This window comes from Geotrypetes seraphini, chromosome 4 (assembly GCF_902459505.1).
Source record: "Geotrypetes seraphini chromosome 4, aGeoSer1.1, whole genome shotgun sequence".
Lineage (NCBI taxonomy): Eukaryota > Metazoa > Chordata > Amphibia > Gymnophiona > Dermophiidae > Geotrypetes > Geotrypetes seraphini.
The window spans coordinates 163,354,051-163,378,166 of record NC_047087.1 but is presented as its reverse complement, the minus strand read 5'-3'; the positions used below and the strand labels follow the sequence as shown (position 1 = coordinate 163,378,166).

General features: G+C 45.3%; 1 protein-coding gene across 4 annotated transcripts in view; it reads right to left on the bottom strand.

Moving 5' to 3' along the window:
• EDC4 (enhancer of mRNA decapping 4) overlaps positions 1-24,116 on the bottom strand; it is a 1,195,251-nt gene that overhangs the window by 766,598 nt on the left and 404,537 nt on the right. For all 4 annotated transcript variants that reach the window (XM_033940763.1, XM_033940759.1, XM_033940760.1 and 1 more), the window contains exon 10: positions 3,502-3,597. In XM_033940763.1, the coding sequence (XP_033796654.1) occupies positions 3,502-3,597 (96 nt within the window). The remainder of the gene's footprint in view (positions 1-3,501; positions 3,598-24,116) is intronic.

The window sequence follows — 24,116 nt, the reverse complement described above, 5'->3', positions numbered from 1 at the left end:
TAAAGAACATCCTCCTGATCCTTAATTTCAGGAATCCATCTGAACCTCAAATTCTTTCAGCGCCCCCAATCCTCCAAGTCATTTTTTCTGTCATCTAGTCCATTATAATGTCTTGAACACACATTTGTGCACTGGTGAGTGGATTTCAAATCATTAGTACACTTCTCTCTCTGTATTCACGGTTTCAGCATTCGCAGTTTCGATTATTCATGGTTTTTAGCTTGCTGGCTCATCTCCCCAAATTACATCAGCTTGCATAGAGAAATCGTTGATTCCAAGCGTTTACAGAGAAAATCGTTGATTCCCAGCACTTTGTTCACCGTGTTTTGCTTCTCCTTCAGGAACAGGCCAGGTCTCCCACCATGTTATTCGCAGTTTAACCATATTCACGATGGTTTTTAATAGAAAACAGCAAATAACATATAAAAAAGTTATTCACGGGTTTTCAGTATTTGCGGTTCTGTTAATCCCCTATCACAGCGAATACGGAGGGAGAAGTGTACAGTCATCAGCCTGGGTCTCCAGAACATCAATCCTGGCCCCCATCTCTTGTAAGTCATGAATAGCCTCGGTTTTGGACAGAACGTCTGATTGCATGCCTGATTTCTTGCCACAGTCTAGCCAGCCGTTTTTTTAAATTTCACCAAGACCTCTACCACTTTCCACCACACTGCTGTTATCAACTGAAGGGGAAAAGTCAAGCTCAACAGTCCCTAAGGGCCTGGCAACACATGATGACTCACTGATTTACGCAACTGTCTGGTTTGCGAATTAAAACTAGTCACCACTAGTGCTGCCCGATTCACGATTCGAATCAGGTTCACCGATTCGAATCGGTTCATTTTGGTAAAAAAACAGACTCACCGATTCAGCCCCAATTCAAGTTAATTATTTTTTTTCCACCACCGGCCACTGGACTCATTCCCATCTAATGTAACTTCCGGTTTTGCAAAACCAGAAGTTACATCAGAAGAAAGGAAAGGACGTGGGAGCGTCGAGGGAGGAGTGAGCAGACCTCGTGCAGCGGACCTCGGAAGCAAATAGTAACCGGCAGGAGGGCTGAGACTCGGTGGCGGGGGCTGGGGAAAATTAGAATCGGGCTGGGGAAGCTGAGAATCGGGCTGCCCAATTCACGATTCGAATCAATTTACCACGACAAAAAATTGGCCTCCCGATTCGTTGACCGACCCTCCCCCCTCGCCCCTAAAGCAGGAGCGGCAGCGCTGCCTCTTGCTGGCCTGCCACTCCTGCTTTAGAGGGCGAGTGGGGAGGGTCAGTCGGGAGTGGCTTCTCCGCTGGTGTCCGGCTTCCCCGCATCAATTTACCTAATTTCAGAAGAAGATCACTGGTTCTAGCGATCTTTGCAAGCTGCCATACGTCGTCCAAGTTGTCTTCTCTCTGCTGCGGTCCCACCCCTTCAGGGCAGGCTGTGAAATTAGGTAAATTGAATACGAAGGCCTTCGGGGGGTGCAGACGTTCAGGGAAGGGGGCCCTGGTGTAGAGGTACACGGAGGGAGGGAGGGAAGAGGGGTTCAAAGAGATGTGCATATGCCGGACTTTGGGGGAAGAAATAAGGGGAGAGGGAGAGAGATGGTGGACAATGGGATTTAGGGATGAAAGTTACAGAAAAGGAGAGATGCTGGATGAAAGGGCAGTTGAGAAAAGGTGAATCTGTAGATGGAGATGAAAAAAAGGAAAGATGCCAGACCTCCAGGGGAGGGAAGGGAAATGGAAGGGGAGGACAGAGATGGCAGATGGATGGTTAGCATGGAGAAAGAAGAAAGAAGGAGACCCTGGCAAGCAAGCTATCAGAAGACAATCAGAGCCTGGGATCAACAAGATTTTAACAATGACCAGACAACAAAAGGTAGAAAAAATAATTTTATTTTCTGTTTTGTGATTACAGTATGTCAGATTTGAAACGTGTATCCTGCCAGAGCTTTTGTTAGACTACAAACGTGAGCTAGGATTTAACAGAGAGAGGAAAAATCTTTTTTGTTTGTTTTGTTTACACCACAGCACCAGTGTGGTTAGGAAAAGGCAAAAGGGGGTGAAGAGGCTATAAAATAAACCCATTATATCATGAAAAGTGCAAACAATATTACTAACTAACTAGAGGGGCCTCAGTTAAGGAGCCTACGCAAGTCATAGACTCTGACCGCACAAGTCTGCGTAGATTTTCAGCTCCTTTGCTCCAATCATCGGCAACCCTCCAGTCCCTAACCTCCACTAAAATTAAGGTTTTAGATTTTATTGTACATAAATATCTAAAAAGTTTTATTGCAAAAGTTTAATAGTACTCTATAAAATCTAAATTTTTAATTCTTTTTATCCTCTTCAATTTTCAATTTAACAATGTGAGTGCACTATTTCTTTAAGATGAGACTACATTTTAACATCAAAGTGTTCATGGTAGAGTTTAAAGTTACTTAGCTCCAGCCAGACTGTATATTCACAGCAAATTGCTTCGGCATGTTTTGAAGCAATTTGCTGTGAATATACAGTCTGGCTGGAGCTAAGTAACTTTAAACTCTACCATGAACACTTTGATGTTAAAATGTAGTCTCATCTTAAAGAAATAGTGCACTCACATTGTTAAATTGAAAATTGAAGAGGATAAAAAGAATTAAAAATTTAGATTTTATAGAGTACTATTAAACTTTTGCAATAAAACTTTTTAGATATTTATATACAATAAAATCTAAAACCTTAATTTTAGTGGAGGTTAGGGACTGGAGGGTTGCCGATGATTGGAGCAAAGGAGCTGAAAATCTACACAGACTTGTGCGGTCAGAGTCTATGACTTGCGTAGGCTCCTTAACTGAGGCCCCTCTAGTTAGTTAGTAATATTGTTTGCACTTTTCATGATATAGTGGGGATCTAAGAGCTTTTACTATTATTATTTTTCCACTACGGGTTTTATACTATAAAATAAACCCACCAGGATGTTTGAAAAAAAAAAAAAAAAAAAAACACCCAATTGGGCAGGAAAATCGAATCGAATCGAAAAATCGAATCAAATTTTTTTTCCTGAATCGGGCAGCACTAGTCACCACTACTCAAAGTTAAAAATGAAGCAAGCCACACTATTTCCCAGAAAGCTAATATCCACATCCCTCAACAGCAGAGGCTGACCCTATCTTAGTCCTCATTCAGGAGAACAGCTGAAGAATATTTGGTGTAAACCTATACTATGTGATATCCTTCTTCAGATGGGTTTCCCTCCTAATCAAGCTTTCATTTTTGGAGCATAAAAACAAAGGGCTCCTTTTACAAAGGTGTGCTAGCATTTTTAGTGCACACACTGGATTAGCCAAAAAACTACCATCTGCTCAAGAAGAGGCAGTAGTGGCTAGCGCGAACTATTCCGCGTGTTAAGGCCCTAACGCACCTTTGTAAAAGGAGCCCAAAGTTACAAGTTCTTACAAAAAGTACTTAATCACAAACCTTACACTTCTCTTTCAGTTAGCTTTAGACAGACCAGTAAAATTGGACACTTACTGGATAGTTTGTAGACAGCTCCACGATACTGTGCACCACATCTTCAGTTCTCTGTTCTGGTCTGCTCCAGTGATCAAAAACCTCCAGAAAGGAATGCTGCAAACACAACAAACAAAACCAGAACAGAATTCTAGCTTATATTTTTGAAAATGTTTATTCCGTTTGCTATTTAATAAAAAAAAATTGTATAGAACAGCACTAACATTGCTTACCTGAATTTTAAGACTCCTTATGAATGTATCCCTCTTTTAAATTTACACTGAACTTTCTAGCGAATATTTAGTACTATTAAAGTCCTACACAACTAAAAAGTATTCATTTCAATTATGATGAGTGGAAATAGCCAAGGCAGGTTTGTTATTTATTAAATCCATACTAAATATAGTTTCACAATTATCATCACATACGTGAAAGGCTTCTAGGCGATGTTTAGGACATTACTTCTCTTAAAAGTTTAGGGAATTTGAAAGAGAGGCAGCAAAAACAATTTAAAAAGCTAGTTTATTATACTCATACTAGTTTTTTAGCCCATTACATTAACGGGTGCTAGAATGTGTAGACTTAGGCATTTCTTTCTTTCTTTCTGTCTCTCTCCCTGGCCCCCTGTCTGTCTTTCTTTCTAAATGCCTAAAATAAATGCCTAGATATTTAAGCTCCTGTCTTATCTAACACAGGGGAAATTGAGGCTGACGTAAAGAGGCACAGGGATTCGAAACTGGCATAGCCTCTGATTTGGTGAAATTAATACAGAGCCCCAAAAAAGAGCCAAATTGTTCAATAATCCCCATGAGGTTAGGGGAATGTGTTGCCATCCTACAAAAAGCATTATATCATCTGCAGACACTCCTGAACCCAATCCGTATCCCCTGTAATTCAGGGGAAGATCTAATCTTACAAGCTAGAGGCACAAATGACAGAGAACAGCAGGGACAATAGTGGGCATCCTTGTCGGGTACCACGCTGTAGAGGAAAAGCAGATGCCCACTGCTGATTAATCAACAGTTGTGCCATAGGTGCATTATACAACCGAACTATTAATTGATGAAAAGAGCCCTCAATGCCATATTCCCGCACTACCCAAAAAAGATAATTCCAGGTGACCTTATCGAAGGCCTTCTCTGCGTCTAAACTAGCCAGGATGTCGTCCCCAGCCTGAGCCCGACCCTCCCGTATTGCCACTAAGTCTTTCATGATATTGGCAGAGGCAAAATAATCGGGAACAAAGCCCACCTGGTCATGATGGAATCACTTGAGCAAAATTATGGGCCAGGATCCCAGTTAAAATCTTCATGTCCTGATTGAGTAGATATGGGTTTATAAGAACCCACAAGTTCTGGGTCTTTGCCAGGCTTAGGAAGCACGACTATGTTACATTACATTACTGACTTTTATTCCGCCTGTACTTTGCAGTTCTAAGCGGATTACATCAGAAGATAATTGGACATTTCCAGGAAAAAAGTTACAATTAAGATAACTAAGCGTTTCCAGGAAAAAAAATTACAATTAAAGAGCTGGTTACATTATACAATTAAGGAGCTGGTTTCATAATAAAGTTGAGAAGAGGGTACAAGACAGATAGAAAAATTAGGAAAACGTCAGATGGAGCAGGAAGATTACGAGGTAGTTAAAGAGTGGAAGCTGGTTACATTGTTGAGTCTTAGGGGGATAATACAGGTAGAGATGGTGAGAGGGGGGGGGAGTTGCAAGGGGGGAGGGGAAGGGGGTTAGGCTATCTGGATAAATTTTTTGAATAGCAGGGTTTTGATATCTTTTCTGAACGTTTTGAAGTCAGTTGTTGCTGTGAGCAGGTTGGAGATGTAGGGGGTCCAATTTTGCTGCCTGTGTTGATAGTAGGTGGTCGTATATCTTTTTGTGCTGAGTTCCTTTGAGAGGGGGGTAGGAGAAAGGGGACTGGGTTCTCCTTTGTCTGGATGAGAGGTTCCGATTTAGGCGGTTATTTAGGTGGGTGGGTGCAGTTCCATTTAGTGCTTTGAATAGTAGGCAGTATAGTTTGAATTGAATGCGGGCTTGTATAGGTAGCCAGTGTGAATCTAGGTAGGCGTTGGTGATGTGATCAAATTTTCCAAGTGAGTAGATCAGTCTGAGGGCTGTGTTCTGTACAGTCTGTAGCTGTTTTATTAAGTATGTGGGGCATGGTAGGTAGAGGATATTGCAATAGTCCACTAGACTCAGGACTAGGGATTGGACTATAAGTCTGTATTGATCTTTGTCAAAAAATTTTCTTATTTTTCGTAGGTTGCGCATGGTAAAGAATGTTTTTTGAGTAGTTTTGTTGATTTGGACCTGCAGGGTGCAGCATCTGTCTGGGAAACAAGATCCTGGAATTAGAAACAGAAATGAGGAATGCCGACCTGGATGTGTTGGCGATATCTGAGACCTGGCTCACGGATTCCCACGGGTGGGACATGGTCATACCGGGTTACAACTTGCTTCGCCGGGACAGAGAGGGCAAAATGGGAGGAAGTGTAGCATTATATACTAAAGATGACATTAAGGTCACCAGAATCACAGATGTCCACTACACTGGGGAATCCCTTTGGGCAAATTTGACCAGAGGGAAGGACAAATGCCTGTATCTTGGCGTAATATACAGACCCCCAAGACAACAGGATGACCTAGATATGGAATTAATCGGAGATATAGAGAATATCACCTTGCGTTGGGACACAGTATTGTTAGGTGACTTCAACATGCCTGATGTGGATTGGGACACGCTTTCCTCTGCTTCCGGCAGCAGCAGGAGGCTATTAAACTCTATGAAGGGAGCAAGACTCAGGCAACTGGTGTTGGAACCAACAAGGGACCAGGCAATACTGGACCTGATACTTACCAATGGAGAAAGTGTCACAGAGGTCTCGGTGGGCGACACATTGGCCTCCAGTGACCACAACATGGTATGGTTCAATCTCAGGAAAGGTTTCACTAAATCTACCACACTGACCAAGGTCCTCAAATTCAAGGACACAAACTTCAAAGAAATGGGAGACTTTGTTCACCAGGCGCTACGAACCCAAGCAGAAACCGATAACGTGGAAAAAATGTGGTCGACTTTGAAAGCCACCATACAAGAAGCAACAAACCGCTATGTTAAATCAGTAAGTAAACGGCGAAGGAACAATAAGCCACAGTGGTTCTCTGCGGAGATTTCGGACCTCATCAAGGAGAAGAAAAAAGCATTCATCTCTTACAAACAATCAGGGAAACAGGACTCTAGGGAAGTCTATCTGGCCAAGTAGAAAGCCGTCAAATTACGCATGGAGGCCAAATTCCGCATGGAGGAGTCTCTAGCGAAGAACATCCAGAAAGAAGATAAATCCTTCTTCAGGTATATCAGTGACAGAAATAAGAACTCAGGCGGGATAGTACGTCTTAGGAAACCAGACGGAGACTATGTAGAAGCGGACTCTGAAAAAGCCCAACTGTTAAATGAATACTTCTGCTCAGTCTTCACCTGCGAGGCGCCAGGACTCGGCCCTCAACTACAGACAAGGGTTGACGCAGATACCCGTTTAGTAATTTCGAGTTTACACCCAGCGGTGTCTACTGCGAGCTGTCAAAGTTTAAGGTTAACAAGGCAATGGGGCCTGACAATCTACACCCCAGGGTGCTCAGGGAGTTGTGTGATGTCTTGGCAGAACCGCTATCCGCGCTCTTCAATCTCTCCCTTAGTACGGGTAACGTCCCGTTGAACTGGAAGACGGCTAATGTCATTCCACTCCACAAGAAAGGCTCCAAGATGGAGACAGCAAACTACAGACCGATGAGTCTCACATCAATAGTGTGCAAACTAATGGAAACTCTAATCAAATGCCAATTGGATACGATCCTGAACAAGGAGAATCTACGGGATCCCTGTCAACATGGATTTCCTAAGGGGAGATCCTGCCAATCCAACCTGATCAGCTTCTTTGACTGGGTGACGAGGAAGCTGGATGTTGGGGAGTCCCTGGACATCGTATACCTGGACTTCAGTAAAGCATTCGATAGCGTACCACACCGCAGGTTGCTGAGCAAGATGAGTTCTATAGGATTGGGCGACACTGACGAAATGGGTTGGGAACTGGCTTGGAGGTAGGCTTCAGAGGGTAGTGGTGAACGGCACCCCCTCCGAAATGACGGAGGTAATCAGTGGAGTGCCGCAGGGCTTGGTCCTGGGCCCGATCCTATTCAACATCTTTATAAGAGACTTGGCAGAAGGGCTGCGAGGTAAAATAACATTATTTGCCGATGACGCCAAACTAATCAATGTAGTGGGCAAAAGCACAACAGACATAAATTCAATGTCCGACAACACAATGCACGACCTACTCCTACTGGAGCGCTGGTCTAGGTCCTGGCAACTCAGCTTCAATGCCAAAAAATGCAAAGTCATGCACCTGGGCAGCCATAAGCCATGCAAGACTTACACCCTTAATGGCGAGATCCTAACAAGAACTGAAGCAGAACGAGACTTAGGGGTGATCGTCAGTGAGAACATGAAGACTGCCAATCAAGTGGAGCAAGCTTCATCCAAGGCAAGGCAAATCATAGGTTGCATACTCAGGAGTTTCATTAGCCGTAAGCCTGAAGTCATTATGCCATTGTATATATCCATGGTGAGGCCCCACCTGGAATACTGTGTGCAATTCTGGAAGGATGTGCTGAGACTGGAGTCGGTCCAGAGAATGGACACCCGGATGGTCTTGGGACTCAAGGATCTCCCGTACGAGGAACGGCTGGATAAGTTGCAGCTGTACTCACTCGAGGAACGCAGAGAGAGGGGTGACATGATCGAGACATTCAAATATCTCACGGGCCGCATCGAGATGGAAGAAGATATCTTCTTTTTCAAGGGTCCTGCAGCAACAAGGGGGCATCCGTGGAAAATCAGGGGCGGGAAACTGCACGGGGACACCAGGAAATTCTTTTTCACTGAAAGGGTGGTTGATCGCTGGAATACTCTTCCACTTCAGGTTATTGAGGCCAGCAGCGTGCCTGATTTTAAGGCCAAATGGGATAGACACGTGGGATCTATTCACAGAGAAAGGTAGGGGAGGGTCATTGGGGTGGGCAGACTAGATGGGCCATGGCCCTTATCTGCCGTCTATTTCTATGTTTCTATGTTTCTATATTGTAACTCCGAGGAGTTTAAGAACGGGCAGTATAGGGTATTTGGTGGCATTTATTTCTAATTCGGTTATAGATGGGGTTTTGTCCTTTTCAAGCATTAGAAATTTTGTTTTGTCCGGGTTGAGCTTCAGTTTGTGGTCTAGCATCCATTTTTCCACTGCTTCTAATGTTTTTTTCAGGTTGTCTATTGAGGTGGGTTCTTGCGAGTTGAAGGGGAGGAGTATGGTTATGTCGTCTGCGTAGCTGAATGAAGTTACTTCTAGGTTGTCTAGAATGGTACCAAGGGAGGATATGAAGAGGTTGAAGAGCATAGGCGACAGAGGTGACCCTTGAGGTACTCCACAGGGGTTAGACCAGGGATTTGATAAGAGATCTTTTGTTTTTACTCTGTAAGTTCTTGTTTTGAGGAATCCTTGGAACCAATTGTATACCCCGCCTGAGATCCCTATGGCTTCTAGAATCTGAAGAAGTATGGTGTGATCTACCATGTCAAATGCGGCACAGAGGTCGAGTTGGATAATCAGCATCCTTCTTCCTTTACTAAGGTGCTGTCGGGCTATATCTAGTAGAGATACTAGTAGTGTCTCTGTACTGTGGTTTGATCTGAACCCTAATTGTGTGGGGTGAAGTAGGTTGTGGTCTTCAAGGTAATTTGTGAGGTATTGTGCTACCAGACCTTCTGTTAGTTTAACATATAATGGAATTGAGGCGATGGGTCTGTAATTGGAAGGGGTATCTATTGGGCCTTTGTGGTCTTTCAGTATTGGGGTGATTATGATTTCTCCTTGGTCTTGTGGGTATTGACCTTCCGTAAGAGTAGTTTGAATCCATTGAATGAGGCTAGCTCTGAATTTGGGGGAGGCATTTGTTAGCAGGTATGAGGGGCAATTGTTCAGGTCGCATGACGCTTGGCTGTATTTTTTGTAGAGTCGGTTCATGTCCGACCATTGTACCACTGGGAAGTTGGTCCAGTATCTGTCAGCTGCAGTGGCATCTCCTGTTGTAGGGTTTATTATTATCTCGTCGAGATGGGTTAGTGAGTTACTGAAGGAATTCTGATTGTGGTAATCTTGTTTTTGAAGAAGTCTGCTAGTTGGGTGGCTGTTGGAGGGGAGGTACCTTGTGTGGCTAGGAATGGCTTGGTGTCGGTAAGATTTTTTACTAGTTGGAAGAGTTTCTTTGTGTCTAAGGTTTCTGTGCCGATTAGTTTGGAGTAATAAGCTTTTCGTTTTTCTTTAAGTTTGACCTTATATTGTTTTATTGAGTTTCTCCATGTTATTTTGGTGAGTTCTTGGTTCTTTTTTCTCCAGACTCTTTCGAGGTGTCGGCAATGTCTTTTTAGTTAGAGGAGTTCTATGTCGAACCATTTGTCAGAAGATCTGCAGAGTTTGTGTTTTATCTTTACTGGGGCTAGCTCATTCAGGATTGTTTCGCTCAGGGTGCGCCACTGGCGTATAAAATCATTAGGGTCTATGTAGGTAATTGTGTGGTCAGCTTTGGCCCAGAATGTGGAGGGTTCGATTTTTTGTCGGGTTTTGAAGGAGGTTTTGTGGGGTTCGTGTTTGTTTGTGTTTTGTGCCCAGTTGATGGTGAATGTAAGATTGCAGTGGTCTGACCATAGGGAGGTGTGCCAGGCCCCATTAGAAATATGAATGTCTGATGAGTGGGGATGTTAGGACATATAAGCGGCAATATCAAGTTGGTGGCCTTTCTCGTGCATGTGTTGGGGGTAAAGAATTTGGTAGGATAGTGCCTTGAGGTGTGAGAGTATGCCATCGACTTGTTTGGAGGTGTGGTCTTCTAGGTGGAGATTTATGTAGCCGAGGAGCAGGTTATGTGTAGAGGTTAGAGAATTCTGGAAGATGAAACCTTGAAGTTCGTGTTTTGTGGTGTTCCATTTTCCTGGAGTTATGTAGCAGAGGATGTAGGTTATAGTGCCTTTGAGTGAGTCACTGGAGAGTTGGCAGGCTAGCAGATCTAAGTGGGGGGTGGAGCATTTGTCTAGGACTTTTATATTTAGGTTGTTTTTTACTAGGATGGCTAGACCTCCTCCTCGTTTTTTTTCTCGGCAGACTACTTCAAGTTTGTATCTTTTTGGACAGAATTCTGTTATGCTTGGGACCGAGTCGGAGGAGAGCCAGGTTTCGGCAAGGAATAGGCAGTCTAGCTGTTCTTTCACTATCCAATCTTTTATAAGGTCTGCCTTTGGGCTAATTGATCTTATGTTCATGTACGCACATGGGATTGAGGTGTGATTTTTGTGGGGGTTAGAGGTAAACTTTGGGTGGAGGAGGTTTCTAGGTGTAGGAGAGGGTTTGTGAGCTTTCGTCCTTGCATTGGGAGGTGGTTTTCTTCCCCATGTGGGTGGGATGCTTTTGTGGGTGGCCAAAGTGCATTCTATCAGATTTCTTGTAGGGTGGGTGGGTCTGTCTGTATGTTGCCGTTAGTTTTGGAATTGGGGATAAGTGATAGCCTGCTGTCTTCCAGGTTGTTGAGAGCAGGGAGAGCAATAAGAGGACAAATAAGAGTTTGGTTGTGAGGGATGCCATCTTGTCATTGAATGAGGGGGGGTTCGGCCTGGGCTGAGAGCTGGGATGGGACTGAAGGGCTAGTGAGATGGAGGAGTTGGGGTCAGGTAAGGTTTCTTTCGGAGGGAGATGGGAGTCGGGGGGGAGGGGGACAGAAGGAGAGGAAAGGCGTTTTTTTTACCTCTCCGCCCTGCTGGATTGGAAGTAAAGCAATGCTCTGAGGGTGTTATGCGGGCTGGAGAGTTGGCAGCTGGGGTGGAGTATGGTTCTTGGTCGGCGTATATTGTGTCTCTACCAAAGGCTCTACTCAATGTCACTTCGCGATGCCTATGTGCGTATGATTTTGTTCCAGACGTAAGCTCCCCCCCATGTTGTAATTCCGCAAACATGGCTGCCATGGTAGGGCCCACCTGCCCAGACATGAGTTTATAAAATTCAGGACACATGCCATCTGGCCCTGGGGCCTTAGCCAACTTGATTGAGCCTATGGATTGCCTGATGTATGTCCAATACCATAATGGGAGCATTAAGTTATTGCAATTGCAACTCAGTAACCCATGATAAGGTCAGATGATGAAAGAATTGGTCCCTCTGCACAACATTAAAGAGACCCGCACTATATAAGTCTCTATAGAACCTCACAAACTGATCTTGTATTTTCTTTTCAGAACTGTGAAGAACCTGCCCACTCTCCCTTATGAGAGACACCCAGGCCAGTTATTGATATATTAATTATTGAAGTTATTGATATATTTAACCAGGGAGACAATCCTATGATTAACTATTAAACAATAAACTTAGTTCTCTATGTGACAGCATATTCCCAACTCACAAATCTCCTGAAAATGGTGCATATTCCAGTACAATTCCCAAGTCTCCTGAAGACGGTTTCATTGCAAATCAGATCTATATTCAACGTTTTTCAGCTCCAAGAATACAATATCATAAAGGAGTCTCTGCCACTGTTTGAAAAGTAGCAGAATCAAGATCTTTCCATCTCAATAAGATGGCTTTCCTCCCCAGATCCAAGGTCTTGCATAGAAATATTGCCCTGCCATCAAAGGTGAAGTATTCTGACGGCCCCCTTGGAAGAGAATTGATACTCCATTAAAGGCAAAATGAATATTCAACATATTATGCAGATAATCCCACACCTGCTTCAAAAAATGCTGAATATAGGAACAGGATCAAAACATATGACTAGGGGTAGCATGAGGGGTGCCACATTTTAGATAACCTCCTTGAAGTGCGATACCAGTTCTAAACGCTTTCCACAGAGAAATAAAAGCTTGAAATATAAATTTATATTTGTCCTCCTGGAGGATCATATTATAAAAAAGCTGTGGAATGACACGGAATGGCCACCTCAAGACAGATTTATCTATCCCAAGATCCTCAGTCCAAGTCACAGAGCGAACATTCAAGGATACCTCAGGTATAAAGTCTAATAATACTCTACGGAGATAAGTTAAAGAGACTTTTCTCTTCTCTCTCAAACTTAGACTAGCATGTAACTTTTGTGCTGCTACTGCCATTAGATCTTGCTTGGAAAGTGTGGAGATATAGCGATGGACACTAAGTTCAAACATATCACATAAAGTAGAAAGAGGGAGTTGTACACCCGACTCATCCAACATATCCTCCACCCAACACAGAACTTTATCCCTCCATTTCCAAAAATAGTGCCCAAACAGTCCTGGTAGAAATTCCTTACTCCCACAAAGTGGAAAGAGAGGAGTAATTAATGGGTTTTACATTTAACCAGTGACCACAGAGGAAAAGCCCCTGGCCAAAAGACCAAAGTGGTCCGGAACTTGAAGTGCAAATGGTCCCTGAGTGAGCAACCGCCAAAGGCAAGGAAGATGCAGACTGCTCCCAGAGCTCAGCCTCACAAGGGCTGCGTACCAAGGTTGTCTGGGCCAGTCCGGAGCCACAAGGATCACTGGACCCTGTGTGAGGACACCTGGCGCAAAACACGCACTATCATGGGCCATGGGGGAAAGATGTACAGGAGTAGGCCAAGGTTGAACCAGAGTGTCGAGTCCGATGCTGCTGACCTCTCGGCAGTGGCTGAAGAATCTGTCTGCCTTCCGATCCACTGATGACGCCATCAGATCGAACGTGGGACGACCCCCCAGCAGTGCACTATGGCCTCGAAAGCCAGCCCTGACAGGGACCATTCTCCCTGGTCCAGAGACTAATGACAGAGTAAGTCTGCCTGAACGTTGCCGACGCTGTCCACATGGGCTGCAGATGAGGCCAAGCAAAGAGCATCTGAGCCTCCAATCCCAGCAGAGGACTCCTCATGCCCTCTTGACAGTAGACGTAGGCAACAGCCTTCACATTGTCTGAGAACACACAGCTGTAACTCCCTCGGAATCGTAGCGGAGCTAACCGGATCACTCGTAGCTCCAGCCAATTGATCGACCATCGGCTCTCTCATGGTGTCCAGTGGCCCTGGACCGGGACAGAAATGCAAACCGCTCCCCAACCGGAGAGACTCGCGTCCGCAGTCACGGTCACCCAATCCAAGACCCACAGAGGAAGCCCTGTGGACAGAATGACTGGGTTGAACCACCACATCATACTGCTGTGCGCTGCTGCCAACCAAGGCAGCTTCACCCCCGGCATCTCTCTGGGGATTCCACTGCTCCAGAGGCAAAAACTGAAGAGAACGCAGGCAAGCTCCTGCCCACGGGATTACATCTATGGTCACCACCATGAGACCCAACACTTGAAGGTACTGCCAGGCCGTCACTGTCAGGACTGCTAACATGTCCCAAATTGCACTCCTGAGTTTCAGTCTTCTGGATCCTGGAAAAAAACACACCCAGTTCAAATTCCCCAGGTACTCCAAGTCCTTGGTCGGCACAAGACGACTCTTCCTCAGAGTTAGCACCCATCCGAGATATACCAGCGAACCGCCAAGCGACCCTGCTTCCACTAAGGAGCTCTGATCAGCCAGTCGTCGAGGTACGGAAGCACTAGGACACCACCACCATGATCTTGGTAAAGGTCTGGTCGCTGATGCCAAACCGAGAGGGAGCGCCACAAACTGGAAATGCCTCCCAAGAATAAGAAACCTCAAGAACCTCCAATCTGGGAATATCGGGAAGTGGGAATATGCTTCCATGAAATCTAAGGAAGCCAAAATCTCCCTGGGTGCCACCGCTGCAGAACTCGCCAGAATGCGTGCACTGCTCACAAGTCCAGAATCGGTCTGCAATCGGAGTTCTTTGGCACGAGGAAGAAAATCGAGTATTTTCTGGAGCTGAAAGCATCCCATGGGACGGACTCCATGGCCACCAAATCCATTAACCAGCCCAGTCCAAATTTCCCTCGGGAGAGGACCGGAAGAAATCCGGAAGTAGCTGGAAAAACTGTAGGCGAAGACCATCCTTTAAAACTGCAAGAATCCACGGGTCTTAGGTTGGCTTTAGCCATTCTGAAAGGAAGGCTGAAAGCCGCCCCCCGATTTGGAGGGTGGGGCCTCACCAGAGACCTGGTGTCATAAGGTTCTCTTAGAAGGGACAGAAGATTGAGAGTTGGAAGGCTGCTGGTGCGCTGCACCTCCAAAATGAGGTCTATAGGACGCTCCGAAATGCCGCCCCGCCGCAGGGAGTCCGGCGTACTGATATTTGCCAGAAGGGCCAAAAAATCAGCCATTCCGTCCCCCTGGACAGACGAGGACCAGAGCCAGGAAGCGTCTGAGGCTTACGGTCCTGCACACTCGCCAACAGGTCATCCAAACCCTGGCCAAATAAGGGCAAACCGTCGAAGGGTAAGTTGCTCAGCACAGACATAGATGAAGAATCACCCGACCAATGTTGAATCCATAACAGTCTCCTGAAAAAGCACCCAACTTAGCAAACACGGTCAAAATATCACAGCATGCGGCTGCCAAATAATTCACTCTAGAAACCAGGAAACCGAGGTCCCAAAGGACAACATCCACAGGAACCTGACGAAGTTCAGTACGACATGCTCGGGCCACAGAGGAAGTGCCCGCTGCAGATCACACTCCCGTCGCAGCACATCAAAAGACGCTTCATAACAAAATCTAGTTTTCAGTCCAAGACATCCTTCAGGACAACCTCTCCAGCCTAGGGCAAGGAGGTACATTTAGCGACCTGAGCCACTGCAAAATCCACCTCAGCAGGACTAGGTACTTGGAAAATTACGAAACCATGGGATACAATGTAGCCCTGGCCCTAGCGCACTTCAGGGGACCCCCTGGGGTCCCCCAACCTCTAAAAGCATTTCTGTTGAGTCCGCATGAGCTGGAAATGCAGCAGAGAGAGGGTGAATAGAACACGATCGAACACTCTGCCTGAACTGCAGAGTCTGGGTCAAGTCCCAATGTCCACAGGGATTCAGAGATAAGATCAGGAAGGCAACTGGACTTAGCCTGCGCACCTTCTATTACTCTCCCACATCGTGAGAATCAGCGTTCTGGTAATCCCTGAGATCCGCTAGGCTAGTCAGGTCAGCGTGACCTGCTGAAGCACCGTGCGACAGCAACAGCCTAGAATGTGACGCAGGTACCGAAACAATAGCGGGAAGTTGCTGCTGACGTTCAGGCATACCAGCAAGGATCAGATTGACATGCTGGAATCTAAAAGCTGTTTAGATTGCTGCACCGAAGTCTGATAGGGAGACACAGGCATAGCCGGCTTTCTCATGAAAGCCTGATACATCGTATTCACAAATTCCAGTGGAAATTAGTCCTCGGTGGCCTGAGCCGATCAGCAGGGATCAGATGTGAAATTGTTTGAAGATCGATGAGACTTTCCCTGGAACTGCGCTTGCGTTTTGCAAGAACGCCCTAATCACACAATTCTGGCGTCCCAGACGCTTGAATCGCATCTCTGGCGGAAACGGAAGAAAGCAGGTTCTCTCCGGAGGAGGATAGTGCGGAATCCACACACTGTTTATGCCCTTTACAGGCCGCGGTGTACAGAATACGCGGCTGCGAAACTGCAAGCCATCCGCTATATTTACGGCATGAATCCATGCCATCCTGTCCTGAGGTGGCCATCTGTGAACTTTGGAGCAAAAACAAAGCTTCGAAGTCCAAAAAAATATAGTTTTAAAACTTTAAAGAAAATCTAAGATGGCTGCCGTGGGCGTCAATTTTGACAGAAAAATGGCAGTTAAAAATGCAGGAAAACACTAAAAACAGCGATTTTAGGATTTTACAGGTGGGAGGGATCAGGGCAGGCAGGGAACTCCCCAAAACCCCGATTTGAGGACCCCCCAAATCGGCAAACTCTGTGACTCACAGACACCACAGATACATGTGCTGCAATGCTTTTCAATGGAGGCCAGCAAAACACAGTGCAAGCATAGGGAGATCATTACCTCAGGAGCTGATTAAACTGGATTTTTCAGATCTTCTGGCCTCATCAACTTGTCTGTCACCTCAGATCACGACCACTAGGACCCCTCAAGGAAATCAGGGAAGACAAGCGGCGCGGTCCAACCCTACTCCTTGGAACCGCAGCAGCCTGCACTCTACCCCTTTGCGGACTAACCAGAGGAGAGATGGCTCCCAAACCCGGAGACCCGATTCAATCTGCAGGCTGTCCGGAGGGCTTACCGCAGTTTCAGGCTTTACAGAGAACCCTCCAGAAGCAAACAATTTTCAAAATATCTATGATCTCCCGCCGAAGGATCACTCGCACAGAGTTGATCTGCAGCACATGGGCAAACCCGCGGAAAAAAAAAAAAAAAAAAGAACTAGGAATTGAAAACAAATCACGAGCAGAATTAACTGAAATGAAACCATCTGGGCAACTATATTACATCCCTATGGGGCAGACGTTGGTCTCCTGTGCCCAGAGCTTTATTCGGCTATTATACTATTGCTGCACCGAAATAGAAAGGAATGATAGCTTTTGTACCGCAGACTGTGCTTCTGGGAAAGAAAGCCATATTGACAAACTGGATTACAGGATCCACCGACTTACAGTCGGTGGAAAGCTATGATGATAGTGCAAGCCTCTCTGGAGCGGAGACAGGCTGGTGACCTTGACCTGGGCCCAGGGAACATTTTTGGATGGACCTTACACCTCAGGCCTGTGGATGTCTAATGAACTTTTGAAGGGGGTCACACGTCACTTGATAGAATGTTGGTTGTTGTTACTACTGTTGTTGGTGGGAGGGGGGTGGGTGGAGGGATGGTGGGGGTTTGAGTAGTGCACATGTAAGAGTCTCTGGATTAAACTGCTATGATTCTTTACTTGCACTTTTTTCTTGAAAACTTTAATAAATATATATAAACATAACTGAAATGAAACCAAGCAGTGAAGCTGCAGGAACAAACTAGGCATGTCAGGAAGCTCCAAAGAGGAGGGATCATCTTTTAGTTGCCCTGCAGCTGAAACTATCAGAGATGCAATATCCCATCCGTTCAGCCTCAAGAGAGATTGTACAAGAATGTAAAGGTTAAAAAACAAAAAATGGAAGACCCAATATTCCACAGAGAAAACAATCTGGAAGGACTACACATGTGGACTTTTATAATTGTATTTATTTGTGTTTTTTGGAAGAAGGAATAAATAAATCATCTTTTTAGATCATCATCATCCATAGTTTTCTGTTTTTATCGTTTGGAATGTAAAGGTTAGAAATTCAATGATTTCAGAAGCAGGGGTGAAATTTTGGAATGAACTGACAGATCAATTGTGTTTATGCAAGACCAGAGATACCTTTTGAAGGGGCATATACATCTATTCCTGCTTGTGTAACATATGAAAAAACTGTTGAAACAGTTTGTATTTGCCAAGAAATCACAAGGTCATTTTCTCTTTGTGTTCTGAGCTCCTGTTTTGTAGCTGGCTAATTTTGCCAAGGTCATTCCTCCTCATGTACTGAACCCCCACAGCCTGAGTCAGGATTTAGATAAGAAATGTTTGCTACCTCTTTCTAGCTGCTTTTATGTATCTTGTTAACATATATGGTCTTTCCTACAGTTATATCCTGAGAAAACTGACCCATGTAAAATGCTATATATATGTATGCAGTACTCTGAATAAACGAGACATCTCTTTGCATATTTGCATGTGCGTTTGTGTGTGTGTGATTTCTTTCTAAAGAGGTGTCCCCGGATGCATCTGCAGTGAGGACAGCAGAACAAGGCTAATAAAAATTGGGACCTGGTCGTTTCAGCTGGGGGCTATGTCCGGGATTGGATCGGATACCGTTGGCTTTCCAGACCTCACCAGGACTGCCGGTCCGTTTCCAAATCCTTTGTAAGTTTATATTTGGCTTTTGGGAAGTCCATAGTGGTGGTTTTTGGCTTTTGGAAAGTCCATAGTGGAGGTTTTGGCAACTCCACAGATTACCTGTCCTTTTGGGAAGGACTGATCTAACTAATTCAAATCTGTACAGGCTCCCCTGTTCTGCTGTTCTGGGGAAACTTTCTTGCATGTGCTTCTTCTTTCTATCGCATTGTATATTAAGGTGTCTTGTTTATAAGGTAAGGTAAGTAAGATTTGTGTATTACCACGCTGTGTTTTGTAATAGGGAAAGTAGACATTGTACATTTGTGTGTGTATATATATATATATATATATATATACCGTATTTGCCGGCGTATAAGACGACTGGGCGTATAAGACGACCCCCCAACTTTTACAGTTAAAATATAGAGTTTGTTATATACTCGCCATATAAGACTACCCCTTCTTCCGCACACCTTCTGCACAACAAATAAAACTTAAAAAAACATCAGAATTTATTTCAACAATTTTAATTAATTCACTAAAGCTGAATAGAACAATAAACCCATGGGAGCTGCCATGCTATTTGTTTTCTAAACTGTTAACCAAACTGAAACTGTCAATGATAGAAGGAAGATAACACATAGAGGGAGAGAGCAAGTGCCGGGCAAGTCCCTAGCAAGTTTGCTGGCATGACAGTTTCCCTTTAAAAGCCTTCAAAAGCCTCCTGTTCGCCCCCGCAACTTCCTTAAGGGCTAGACTCCACACACGGCCGCATGTGCGAGAGACGTAGTAAAGAGAAAAGGGGTGGGGCCAGAGCGCCGCTGCTTCCCGCTGCGCAGGATGATGGAGATGGCACCCTTGTCACACTGATGTCCCGCCATGGCCCCGCTGATGTCCCGGCAGGTTTACTAGTACCGTAAGCACCGTAAGGAGGTAAGGAAGGAGATGTTAGGGCATGTAAAGTAAGGGCATGTAAACAGTAGAGTTGCACGGGGACAGAAATCCCACCCGTCCCCGCCAAAGTCCCACCCATCCCCACCCGTCCCCGTGAGGAATCCCACCCATCCCCACCCGTCCCCGTGAGGATTCCCTCCGTCCCCACCCGTCCCCGCGAGGAATCCCCTCCGTCCCCGCCCGTCCCTATAAACTTCAGAAATAGTTATTTCATTTAATTATGCTACTGAATTAAAGGCTCTGGTAGAAACCCATTTACAAATAAGCAAAAAGACTTTATTAATTTGAAAATATTAATTGGGAAGAATACATACTTTGCAAATGGGTTTCTACCAGAGCCTCTAATGTTTATAAATTTTTATCAACACAACTAATATACTACTTTATCCTGAAGCAAAATAAAAAAAAAGAAATATAATTCTTTTCCTACCTTTGTTGCCTGGTTTCTGCTTTCCTCATGTTCTCATTCAATTCCTTCCATCCACTGTCTCTCTTCCTTCTGCATCTTCCATTTGCTCTGTTACTGTGTCTCTCCCTTTCTTCCCACTTCCAAATTGGTCTGGCACCCATCTTCTTCTCTCCGCTCCCCCCATAGTCTGGCATCTGTCTTCTTCCCTGCCAGCGTCTTCTCCCTACTCTCTCTTCCCCATTTCCTTTCAGCGTCCTTCTCCCCCCATCTTCCCCATGTCCTGTCAGCGTCCTTCTCCCCCCTCTGTCTTCCACATGTGCTTTCAGTGTCCTTCTCCCCCCTCTACTTCCCCATGTCCTTCTCCCTCTCTGTCTTTCCCATGGCCTTTCAGCGTCCTTCTCCACCCCCCCCGTCTTCCCCATGTCCTTTCAGCGTCCTTCTCCACCCCTTTGTCTTCCCCATGTGCTTTCAGCATCCTTCTCCCCCCTCTGTCATCCACAAGTGCTTTCAGAGTCCTCCCCCCCACCCTTCCCATGGTCTTTCAGCGTCCTTCTCCACCCCTTTGTATTCCCCATGTGCTTTCAGCGTCCTTCTCCCTCCTCTGTCTTCAAGTGCTTTCAGAGTCCTTCCCCCCCCCTCCCGTCTTCCCCATGGCCTTTCAGCGTCCTTCTCCCCACTCCTTCTCTACCGCCCCGGGTGCAGCACAGCCGGCCAGGTCCCCTTACTTTTGTGGCACTTCCCCGACCGACTGACAACAGCCCCGGTCCGACAAACCTCCCTGCCCTTAACTGCGAATCTAAATTACCTTATTACAGCTGCTGTAAGAAGATAATTTAGATTCGCGGCTACAGGGCAGGGAGGATTGTCGGACCGGGGCTGTTGTTGGTCGGTCGGGGAAGTGCCACAAAAGTAAGGGGACCTGGCCGGCTGTGCTGCAACCGGGGCGGGGTGTGGCGGGGCGGACCGCCCCCTCCCTTGGTAGCCACTCGAACCGCGAGGCTACTCTCCTCCTTACCTGCACTGCCTGCAGCACAGAGCCAAATGGAAGTCTTCCCAACGTCAGCGCTTACGTCGGAAGGAGGGAGGGCTTTGTTTAAGCCCTCCCTCCCCTCCGACGTCAGCGCTGACGTCGGGAAGACTTCCGTTCGGCTCTGTGCTGCAAGCAGAGAAGGTAGGGAGAAGAGCCGCGCGACTGAGTACATCCAGCCCCGCAGGAACCCCGCGACCCTCGGAGGCGTCCCCACGGGATCCCCGCGACCCTAGGGGGCGTCCCCACGGGATCCCCGCGACCCTAGGGGTGTCCCCACGGGATCCCCGTGACCCAAAGGGGGAACCCGCGGGATTCCCGTCGTCCCCGTTCCCGTGCAGCTCTCTAGTAAACAGTACCCGGCGTATAAGACGACCCCCGACTTTGGGGAGGATTTTAAGGTACTGAAAAGTCGTCTTATACGCCGGCAAATACGGTATATATATTATGAAAAGAATAGGGTTGAGTCAAAATCTAGATTGAGTTTCTTCTGTGAGCACCCTGCGATTGTGTGTGTGTGTGAGACGTGCCAGGGGCACGAAGCGAGAGGGGGGTCCTTATTTGCGTTTCCATTGTCCTGCGAAGGGCGTGGCCAGAGACGGTCGAAGCAAAAGATTTCTGTTGAATGCGGGGTGGCTCAAGGGGACAGAATGGGGAGTAAAGCAGAAGTGAGAGACCTCTCCAGACAGCAATCCTCAGGAAAAGCCCTTAGAGAGGATACTGCAGTGATAATGACAGTGTGTCAGGTATTAAGAGAAAAGATAAGAAGCAAATGATAAGTATTGAGACTCCACCTAGCTTCTGGCCAAAGTTTAGTGCGGAGGAAAAATTGGCTATGTCAAATTTTAAATTAGTAGGAGAATTGCAAGCAGCACTAAGGAAGCTAAAAATGTTTCCTGTTGAAAAACAAAAGGGATTGCAAAGAGATAAAAATCTGCCCATGAGACCCCTTAAACTATTTATCTCCTCCCTGTAAAACCCTTGGGGGAGAGGGGATGTTAGGAGAAAATAATTTGAGACGGTGCCTTAAACAGAGATGGGAGGAGCTGAACAGATTCTCTGCGAGAGTCAGGGGGGAAAACATTTCCTTGTTTAGATGTTAAAAGTCGGAATTTATACAGCACTTCTGACTAAGAACATAAGAACATAAGAAGTTGCCTCCGCTGAGGCAGACCAGAGGTCCATCTCGCCCAGAGGTCCGCTCTCGCGGCGGCCCGTCAGGCCCACTGCCTGAACAGTGGTCTCTGACTAATTTTGCAATTTACCTCTAATCCTATCCTTCTACTCTTAGATGTACCCCTCAATCCCATTGTCCTCCAGGTACCTGTCCAGACCTTCTTTGAAGCCCTGTAGCGTGCTTCTGCTTATCACATCCTCCGGTAGTGCGTTCCATGTATCCACCACCCTCTGGGTGAAAAAGAACTTCCTGGCATTTGTTCTAAACCTTTCCCCTCTCAATTTCACTGAGTGCCCCCTCGTACTTGTGGTTCCCCATAGTTTGAAAAATCTGTCCCCGTCCACTTTTTCTAAGCCCTTCATGATCTTGAAGGTTTCTATCATGTTTCCTCTAAGTCGTCGCTTTTCCAGCGAGAAAAGTCCCAGCTTTTTCAGTCTGTCAGTATATGAGAGGTCCCCCATATACTAGATTTGAAACTTATTAAACTTTCTCAAATTTAGAATAGGAAGGGGGAGCAATAAGCTGAAATAGATAAGACTCAGGAAGAAAAAGAATTTTAGTATTTGAGCTAATACGAACAGAATTTCCAAAAGCAAGGAAGAAAGTGTTTGCTTTGGAATTCAATAATTTTTACCAGTGCTTAGGACCCGTCTTGCATATTTGAAAGGAGATTGTCAATTTTTTGTTTGTGTTGTGCTTATCAAAAAGGAACAAAGAATTATTAGCAAACGCTGCTTTGACGCAGTGGCACAATGCCCATCCCGTGCCAGGAATTTGCAAGTCCTTATTTTAACGATTTTATCTTTAGAGGAACTGTTCTTGTTTTTCTTTATTCTTACTGTGGTATGCATACCATATTTGTAGGGGATTTTCGGTTTTCCCTCCACCCCTCTGGACAGCATTCCTGTCTGTCCCTCTTTTTCTTCTTACAAGAGGGGGGAAATATATATCGTACATCGTGCTGATTTTAATCATGATATGAAACCTCTCAATCCTGCCAGTTATGGCAAGCTTGCAGAAGACAATACAATACAATGCAATCTTTATTTGGGTAATTATGGAGCATCAATGTTAAATGAGTTTGAATAGAAAGAAAAAAAACAAATCAACAATCTGTGTGGTAATTTAGCTAGATAGAAGTTTCCTGAATGTTTTTTCTTTAATTCATATTTCTGTTTCACGAGTGAATCTAGTATTTGGAAGTTCATCAACTTTTTAACACATTTGGAAACTTGGTACAAGAAAGCACTGGAGAAACAAGACAAGATACAGAGAAAGAGAAATTGGTGATGTTGAGAAATTACCAGGGGAGATGGAAAAATAATTTAGGTTGGAAACATGGCAAGGTTGCAGATTCAGGTTTGCTTTGTGGCTAATGTGGATTTGGTAAAGCAAGGAAGCATGATTGTTGCCGAATGTTGCAGACAGGATAGCGTACGTTAATAAACAGGGTATGTATTATGTGTTTGAAAGTATATTCTAGTTGGAATAGGAGGGTGTGCGCAAAGTTCTCAGTTATTTTTGTTTAGGTAAGCTCTTTGGGAAATGTATAAAGCACCTTCATACGGAAAGTATAATTTAATAATTTACTCTGTTAAGACCAGTGGATCTACATTATCCTTGTTGTAGTGTTTCACTTTTCTTGTTGTTTTACATTACTCTGTACAAGTCTCTTTAACAGGTCTGGGAGATGCAGATTGTTGGCAGCCGATTTACCACCAGTATATGGCAAGGGGCATTTCCCCTATCACTTTTTTCTTTCCAATGAGTCTGTGTTTCCTTATGATGATGATTTGAAATGTTTCTTCTCTCTCTTAGCAGTCAGTTGGAATATATGCATAGCTATCTTGGACCAGTTTTGGCACAAATAATTTTTTTGCTGAACCGAAACGAAATAACAAGGAAGAAAAAGTTGTGCCTCAGGTGACCTTGAAATGCCCTTGTACTTTAAGATTTACAATGTTTCTTTTGCCTCTTAGCATTGACACTGTAATACTTCAAATTACCTCTGTACCTCACCCTGTACACTGTATCTTGCTTTACCTGCTTCTTTCTGTAGACTGAAGCACAGACTAGCCAGTTGTGTACCTGATTGCATTCTCTCCTCTGACTGTGTGACATGACTGATGACATGCCCTATGCCTGACAATGGAGCCCATTGACT